The sequence below is a fragment of the Pyrus communis genome, chromosome 11 (assembly GCF_041283825.1).
Source record: "Pyrus communis isolate YQ-2024b chromosome 11, ASM4128382v1, whole genome shotgun sequence".
Lineage (NCBI taxonomy): Eukaryota > Viridiplantae > Streptophyta > Magnoliopsida > Rosales > Rosaceae > Pyrus > Pyrus communis.
The window spans coordinates 19,925,902-19,935,443 of NC_142575.1; the positions used below are offsets into that span (position 1 = coordinate 19,925,902).

Here is a 9,542-nt window from a genome sequence, read left to right on the forward strand (position 1 = left end):
CCAAAATCTCTTCCTAATCCTCCTTTGGACAGAAGGGATCTTGTTTAGCATCTAGAGTCCGAATGACCATAGGTGTACTTGACCATAGGTGTACTCGAAGGCTTCGCTTTATGCTTATTAAAACAACGCAAAACCTTTTGGATGTAGTTCAATTGATGTACTAAGATTCCATCCGAACAATGCTCAATCTCCAGGCCGAGACAGTATCGAGTTTTCCCAAGGTCTTTCATCACAAATTCTGATTTCAAGTGCGCGACAACTTCCTCAAGCTCTGCAAGAGTTCTAATGAGGTTCGTGTCGTCGACATAAATTGGAACAATCGTAAATCTGGAATGTGACTTCTTTATGAACACGCATGGGCATAATTCATTGTTCAAGTAACCCTAACTTGTCAAATGACGGTTATACCACACCCACCTTGATTGTTTCAATCCGTAGAGTGACCTCCTCAATCTAATCGAGATAGTGCAGTTACCACGTCCATAAGCTGCATATTCAGTTTTTCAAAAACTACTAAACTGATTAGGTAATGAAACGTTATAATATCCATTGTGGGGGAATACGTTTCCTCATAATCAATCCTAGGGCGTTGAGAGAAACCTTGGGCTACGAGGCGTGTTTTGTATCAGATTATTTCATTCTTCTCATTACGCTTCCTTAGGAAAACCCACTTGTAGCTAACGGGCTTCACATGTAGTCGAGTAGGAGCTACATGCCCAAACACCTTACATTTCGCAAGCGAATTGAATTCGACCTGGATTGCTTGTTTCTAGTTTAACCAATCTGTTCTGCGTTGGCATTCATCAACGGAATGTGGTTCAATGTCATCGCTAAGTATGATGTCAGTAACTACTGTGTACACAAATGCATCGTCGACGATCATCTCATTCCAATCCAAACCTCATCCAATACTACATAGTGGACCAAAATCTTGCAATTCTCGAGAGGCTGGTTTGTCTCGTCTAAGACATCGTTGTAATCTAGAATGACCTCATGCATTCGAACAAATGAATGTGCGATGGTCGGATTCAAACTAAGGTCACTAGTTGGTGCCAATTTCCTCTTCCGGGGTTATGAATCCTTTGGACTAAGAGGTCTGCCATGCTTCAGGATCGGAGCAGATGATTGGCTAACTGCTAATGTACCGAGCCACGTGGAAAGTCCAACCTTCCCAAGCAGGATTATGATGTACGTATGGTACATCTGTCCTTGCAGTGCATTTGCAGCAGGTATCTGTGATCGTGTCACCTTAGCTAAATCAATAAAAGCATCTAGCATGCTCTGAGCAATGCTCTGAATATTTATAATTTGCCACACCTCAGTTTCAGATTGGGCAGTGTGGGGATCTAAATCTGACATAGTGGGAGCATACCACGATAATTCGCGACGTTCTCCAGGAAGGTTAGCATGCTTATCTCCCTCTAACGATATGAAGACTGTCTCATCAAAGTGACAATCTACAAAACGTTCGATAAAGAGATCTCCTGTCAAGGGTTCTAAATGGCAAACAATTAATGGCGAATCATAACCAACATAGATTCCCATTTTTCTCTGAGAACCCATTTTGGTGCGTAGTGGTGGCACTATTGGCATATAAACTACACACCCAAACACACGTAAATGCCAGACGTAAGGCTCATATCCAATAACCAACTATAACGGTGAATGAGGTTGGGTAGCGGTGGGCCTCAGGTGGACCAGCATAGCTACGTGCAATATTGCATAGCCCTAGACAGATACTAGCAGTTTGGTTCGCATAACCAAAGTCCGAGCTATCAATTAAAGGCGCTTTATGAAAGCTTCTGCCAGGCTATTTTGGGTATGAACATGAGGTACAGGATGTTCCACTTCAATCCTTACTAACATGCAATAATCGTCAAAAGTTTGTGATGTAAACTCTCTAACATTATCCAGTCGATTTGACTTGATCGGATAATTAGGGTGGTGAGCCCTTAGCTTAATAATTTGTGCTAGGAGTTTCGCAAATGCAATGTTGCATGGGGATAACAGGCAAATTTGTGACCATCGTGTCGATGCATCAACCAACACCATAAAATATCTAAATGGTCCGCATGTTGGTTGGTTAGGTCCACAAATATCCTCTTGAATTCTCTGAAAAAACTTAGGGGGTTGTGAATAATCTTTGTAATCAAGGGTTGAGTATTCAACTTCCCCAAATAACACGTTTTGCATGGCGGAATCCAACGTATGGAGGTAAATGATGCCCATGCAATGATTTGAGGATACGGTGCATTATGTCACGTCTGGGATATCCTAAATGGTCACGCCAAAGCAATAAAGTCTTTTGGAACTTAGGCATAGGGTCGACCATATGGTGGGCTTCTATGCCGCGAATGGTTGTGATGTACAATGCACTCGGGAGACATTCCAACTTCTTGTGAATACGTTTCTGGCCATATTCGTATGAAGTGATACAAAGAAATTCATAATCATTATCTTCAATGGTTTCAATATGATATTGATTATCTCGAATATCTCTAAAACACAGCAACGTTTTTTCGGAACGTGGAGAATAGAGGACCTCTTTAATGGTTAAGACAATTGTGAACACGAAAGATTCCTTGAAACAAGAAACCAGAATAACGTGTACAAAATAATATTTTTGTGTTTATGATTTTAGGGTTACGATCTCTCTCAAATTTGGTCCTCTGATTCTATCTTCGTAGGGTGTAGGTTTGTGGATGAGTTGTTGATCCAAAGGGTCGTCGGGGCTTGATCTAAGGATGAACAGTTGATGAACGGATCTTCAAGGGGCGTTGGGCTTGATCTTGAAGAATGGGTGTATGGATTTCTTCAAGGGGCTTTTGGGCTTGATCTTGAAGGTTGATGGATGAGCAGATCTTCAAGGGCTTTTGGGCTTAGTCTTGAAGAACGATTGGATGTGTGGATTTATTTGTGCTGTTGATCCAAGGGGTCGTTGGGGCTTGATCTTAGGATGAACGATGAACACTTTCTTCAAGGGCCGTCGGGGCTTGATCTTGAATAATGGTTGTGTGGATTTCTTCAAGGGCTTTTGGGCTTGATCTTGAAGGTTGATGGATGAGCGGATCTTCAAGGGCTTTTGGGCTTAATCTTGAAAAACGATTGGATGTGTGGATTTGTTGAGGTTGTTGATCCAAAGGGCCGTTGGGGGCTTATGCTTAGGATGAACGGATGAACATTTTCTTCAAGGGCCGTCGGGGCTTGATCTTGAAAGAGGATTTAACGAAGAACGAAGAGAGCTTTCTTGATCCTTCGGAATTCTTGGGAATTTGGATGGTTGGAAGCTTTGGAGTTTCAAAGCTTCAAGGATTCGGGGAATTCTCTTCTAATTTTGGAGTAGAGAAATGTATTTGTGAATTCCTTGATGATTGATACCTTGATGGAGAAGCCTATTTATAGGCTTTGAGAATGAATCACCACCACAAAATATTTTTTTCCTTTCCAAGCACCATTGCCTAATTTTCCCACTTAATGCAATATTGAAATTGAAGTGATGTAACTTATGGCCTAATTTCCCACTTAATACCATTTTAAACTTGAAGTGGTCTAACTTATGGCCTAATTTCCCACTTAACACCATTTTAAACTTGAAATGTGTATGCTTTGTCATTGCCCAAATGAGAAAAACTTGCTTTGATCCGTAATGGATTGAAGTGTGCTTGCCTTGTCATTGCCCAACATGAGAAGAAAAACTTGTTTTGATCCTCAATGGATTGAAATGTGCTTACCTTGTCATTGCCCAAATTGAGAAGAAAAAAACTTGTTTAATCATCCAAGGGTATTTCTTCCTATTTTGTTGAGTCACATGCCATGTGTACAATTTGTACGACACGTGGCGTATGCCATGTATGCCCTGACATGTCAAAACTTTAATGCGCTGGTGAACATTTGTTTTACTGAAATTTCGATGTCTACAACAATACCATTGGACAACATGATATGGGCCTTTCTGTATCCTTCAATCAGTTTGGATAGCCCTAAGAGAGTTGTCAGAGGTGCTTTCTTAGCTACAACGTTAGTAAAATAGTGTCGCTCATGCAATATGGTGTGCGTGGTAGCACTATTAGCCAGACAACTAACTTCCCTACTAGAGATATACCTAGAAATAAATTGATTGAATTGGTCACATGCATAAATATAATTCCATTCATTCAATTAATCAATTCGAGAAATAATATCCTTAACATAACAACCCATAATTCAAAACAAACCAAAACCAAACAAATTATTCCAAATACTTGGAAAAATCATTCAAAATTAAACCATAAACCTAGTAAAATAGGGGGGAGAGTCTGGCCACTCCTAGTGGGTTTGGCCATTAAGGGTAAAACGCACTAAAACATGTCTAAAATTTATTCATCCATAGGAGCTGATGCCTCCTGAAAAATTTGATATCTCCATGGATGTAGTAGCATCTTCCGGATGATCCACATGTGCAAAGTTAGACTCATGACGGGAATAATACTTAGCAATGGCCTTGGGGGTAGCTCGGCATACGCGTGACCAATGATCCCTTGATCCATAGCGGTAGCACATGTCCATTTTAGTGGAAGCCCATTAAACGAGAGCTTTTTCCTTGTTCTTGAAGTTTGGGCCTTTAGGGGCAAAGGATTGGCGCTGCTAGGTCATATTTCCTCCCTTCTGTGGACCTTGATTCTATTGACCTTAGGCCCATGGTGGGGTTTGCCGCTCATTGCCATGGCCATGATGATTTTTTTGTCGTTTGTAGCTGCTAGAATTTGTCGCATGCGCTTTAAGAGCGGCGTTCTAGCTTGATAATTCTTCATCAAAAACTGGTTCTGCTTTTCAGCAAAAAGTAAAACAGAGATCAAATAAAAAAAAATTTGGTGAACTTTTGTGCCCTATAATATTGCTGCAGGACAATATTGGTGGCGTGGAATATCGAATAGGTTTTTTCTAGCAGATATGATTTAGCTAGTTCCACTTTATAGAACTTCAGAAGTGATCGGATTCTACAAACTTTAGAGTTGTATTCATTCACGAACTTAAAGTCTTGGAAGCGAAGATGCTGCGAGTCATGGCTTACTTCAGGCAAGTAGATATCTTTTTGGTGATCGAAACGGTCGACCAGAGCAAGCGAGAGAGTGCGTGGGTCCTCCTTAGCAAGGTACTCGGTCTGCAGTGCATAATGGATGTGTCTTCGAATGAAGATTATTGCATTAGCTTTTTGAGCTTCATCGATAGGTTTGTCGTTGGTAGATGCCTTGATGGTGGGTCTAATATCTTTTGCAGTAAGATGGAGCTTCACGTCTTGAACCCACTTCAAGTAGTTTCTTCCAGATACTTCTAGAGCGGTGAAATCGAGCTTGTTCAAGTTTGACATGTCCTTAAAATGGAGGGTACAACAAAAGCATGGTTAGTCATATGGTGATCCATAGACATATATAGTAGAATATTTGGGTTCTATAAACATGTATTGGTTTAATTTATGCATGAAAACTACAGGTTTCATGGGGTAAGTTTTGAATGAAAACTTCGGGTTTCAAAGGCACTAAATATGAAACTACAGGTTCAATTTAGTTTTATGAACAATTAGTTCATAAAGAAGAGGTTCCTGCAAGAAACACAGAATGCAATATGCTGATTTAAGTGTAATGGATTCGAGTTTCTTCAGGAATTCAAGTGTGAGTGCTTCGGGACTACAAAAGTATGTCAATGGTTCAAAGTATACAAATAAATTATTAAATCGTTAATGTCCAAAAGTGATCTTCAGGTCAATAATTTTGGATTAATTATCAGATTAATGGACTGCAAGTCACTTTTAATTAATTCAATAGATTGGGACCAAACGGGGTCGATCGTGGAAGAAAAAAAAATAATAACATTCAGGTTAAAATTATTTTAAAAAATGCCAAATAATAGCTTCAGGTCGAAAAAACAAAGCCCAACAAGCAGGCCACGGGCCGAGGTTGAGGAGCCCAACAGCAGCAGCTACTGGTGTTTGGTCGAATGGGTGGACACGAGTAGGCCCATCAAAAGCTGCCTTGGGTTTAGTCCGTGAAGCCCAAACAAAGCTGGGTTTCATTGTTATTGGGTCAGGGTGAGCTAAGCCTAGCAGACAGAGTTGCGAGTAAGCAGGCCGGGGAGCAGGACAAGGCCAAGCAACTTATTGCTGCTGGTATTTTGGGCCAGGGAAACATGGATAGATCCAAGAAAGGTTGCAGGTTTCCTTATACGGTAGGTTGGGCTTCGAGCCTGAGGTAGCCAACCAAGCCGAAAGCCTAGTGTGTCTGTGTGGTTGCAGCAAAGCCCAAAGGGTTGCTGCTATGGTCTAGACGTTGAAACGACGTCGTCCCAGTGGCGTGCTCAAGGAGGCTGGGCTACAGGCCAGTGCAGAGGACTACGGTGATGCCACGGTGATGGTGCGGCGACTCTGCCGTACCGTGCCCAATAATATTTTTTTTTCGACTAAATTAGGGTTTGAAAAACCCTAGAACTACTTCTAATTTATTTATATGTTTGACTCACAAATTCCATATAGCAATATAATTGCATAATGCAGGAAACATATATATATATATATGTATGTATATTGACAAATATATGAAACATATACAATGTATATATCGGAACGAAAATATAAACATGGGGGGTTTCATGCATCATGGGAAATGTTTTCATGCTTCAATGTCGTTTCAAATATCTTCCTTTATTTTAAGCATACCTGATTGGCAGAAAACAAATAAGAGCCTTTGAATTTTGTAGAAGATAGCCTCCTCCTACGATCCGTCAATTCCTCAGCTTTTGGCAAGAGTTTGTTGATAACGTGTTGTAGGCCTATTTAACTAAGCTATTCTAAGGGAATAGAGAGAGGGAGGCCATCAGTAGTGCGAGAAAGAAGAGAAAGATTTAATTATGAGGTGTGTATTGTATCACCCCATTGTGCCTTTATTTATAGTAGTAGGATAGGTAAAATCCTTACCCTTTTAGGATTATAACTCTTAATAGGTAATCAACTCCTAATAGGAATATAAGAGATATTCCTAGATTCACTAGGATTTACACAGTCACATTCATATTCTAAATATGAATGCAACAAAAATGACTAATTAGAGCTCGTATGATTATTTTTAAAAATATATTTTCTAAATGCACCCCCAAATTTACTGTGATATTCTCTTCTACTCTGATTATAATTGGACGATTCCAAATAGGGTTTTCATGGCTGAACTTAACCTGCATTAAAGTCTTATTTATCAAACCCACCATTTGAGCAAAAAAATCACATTTCATTTCAAAATGCTTGCTTCTTTTTAGAAAGGGTCGAGAAACTGATTTTGCGATAAACTTATAGTATAATTGAGAAACAAGAAAAACAAGGTTTTGCAAGATGTAGTTGAATTAATAATGCCACTTAAAAAAACCAAAAAAGAAAAAAGAAAAAAGGGCCTTCTTCAACGAAATGGGAATGTTGCCAAAAATGCTAAAAACGTCGTAAAAAGCTTTTAGTGACGACCTCACGACAGTAATGGACGTGTCGCAATAAACCTATGTCGCAAATGTTTTGACACCACATACAACGCAACTTGATTGTCGCAAGTACTATTTGTGACAACCTTGCAACACTATCTGAAGCGTCATTAATAATAGATGCCAGGTGTAAAAAACAAAACAAAACAAAAAAAGAATTAATCTAACGTCATATCTGACGCCAGATAAAAATTATTCTATTTAATTTTATAAACTAGAAATTAATAACTAAATAAATGAATAATGTAACATCCCACTTCATCCAGGGGAGTGGATTCTGTAAGCCTTATATGTATATTCCCATCTCTACCTAGCACGAGACCTTTTGGGAGTTTACTGGCTTCAGGTTCCATCAGAACTCCGAAGTTAAGCAAGTTCTCGCGAGAGCAATCTCAGGATGGGTGACCCACTGAGAAGTTCTCGTTTGAGTTCCTAGAAACAAAACCATGAGGGCGTGGTCGGGGCCTAAAGCAGACAATATCGTGCTACAGTGGAGTCGAGCCCGGGATGTGGTGGAGGCCCGGGCCGGGATGTGACAATTTGGTATCAGAGCCAATCCCTAGCCGAAAGTGTGCCGACGAGGACGTCGGGCCCCTAAGGTGGATTGTAACATCCCACATCGCCCAGGGGAGTGGATCCTGTAAGCCTTATATGTATATTCTCATCTCTACCTAGACGATGTGGGATGTTACAAATAATCTATAAATTATGTAAATATCTATAAGCTAGATATGAAGAATTGTTATTAATAATGCACTATAATTAATGTTAATCGTTATATAGTTTATTATCGTATACAAGTACCACCAAAACTAAGAAAGCAATGCTCCACTTTTACTTTAAGTTAGTTGAATAGTCCTATACATTATACATCCATGGCATCATGTAGTCTTTAGCCAAAACCTTCAACAAGCGACATTTTTGGAACCATCAATAATGTATGAATTTTTTTACAAAAATCACAGTTTCATATCAATAAGAAGAAAACAGATAAACTAGAAATAGATGAATTTTAATATGGCAAAACTCCAAGCACCAACAGGATGTCATATCAGGGTATTAACCATACTAGTTGTACAAAGACCACTAAACACGCGCTAGAAAAACAAGATGAGATGAAAACCCAAAGGAACTAAACAAATTACAAATTTTGTCACTGATGCAGGAAAACATATTACATTCATAAGTCAGAGTTGATCAGATCATGCACCACAAGAAAATGGGTGAGCCACATTTGATTGTTTGTTAAAATTAGTGCCAACCAACAATATTAAAGTAGCTCTAAATTAACAAATATAGTAAATCTGTAGGTATAATCTAGCACTAGCAGTGATAAATAATCCAACTGTTTACCAGCAAAATAGAACTGAAAGAAGCCCGAACTAAAATTACCTTTGCATACAGATCAATATATTTATGGAACTCAGGATCCTCCACTAAAGCCGCATAGGTCGGAAGTTTCAGCAACCCCCAGTGTATCACCCCCGTATAGTGCAAGGAGGGAGAATTACAAATGTATCACCCCCATATAGTGCAAAAATATCCTTGTCAAACAGCCCCATTCTATAGAACTTTTCCCTAAAATGTGGTGCACCTATTATCAAAAGATAGAACACACCTGTAAGAAATTAAACTTTTATTAATGAACAACAAAAAACTTCATCTCCCAAACAATTTAATTGAAAATGATACACAAGCAAGCATGAATTAAGAAAGCCAGGATACACAAGCACATATAAACTTATAGAGACATTAGTAGAGAACTTCTAATTAATCTAGTCTAACAAAAAAACTTCTAAATATCTAATACCGAAACGCATAACATTTATGAATTATAAGCCAACTAAAATGCTAGCATATGAGAAATATTAAAATAGGGAAAAATAAAACTTGAAGAAGATATATTAAGTATTTGAATAAACCTCGTTTAGCACCTGGAAGGATCTATTTTGGTTTAACCTTTCCTAATCCTAAATGTCCCTAAGTTCCAGCAACATTGAAGGTCTCCTATGCATTCTAGGACATAAACCAAAGGTTCCTTGCACTAT

At 39.1% G+C, this 9,542-nt stretch overlaps 1 protein-coding gene across 1 annotated transcript; it reads right to left on the reverse strand.

Moving 5' to 3' along the window:
- Nucleotides 1-1,071: 1,071 nt before the first annotated feature.
- Nucleotides 1,072-1,563, reverse strand: LOC148693030 (uncharacterized). Its single transcript, XM_088680289.1, has one exon. It carries the CDS (start codon nt 1,561-1,563, stop codon nt 1,072-1,074), a length of 492 nt encoding a protein of 163 aa, XP_088536415.1.
- Nucleotides 1,564-9,542: the final 7,979 nt, after the last annotated feature.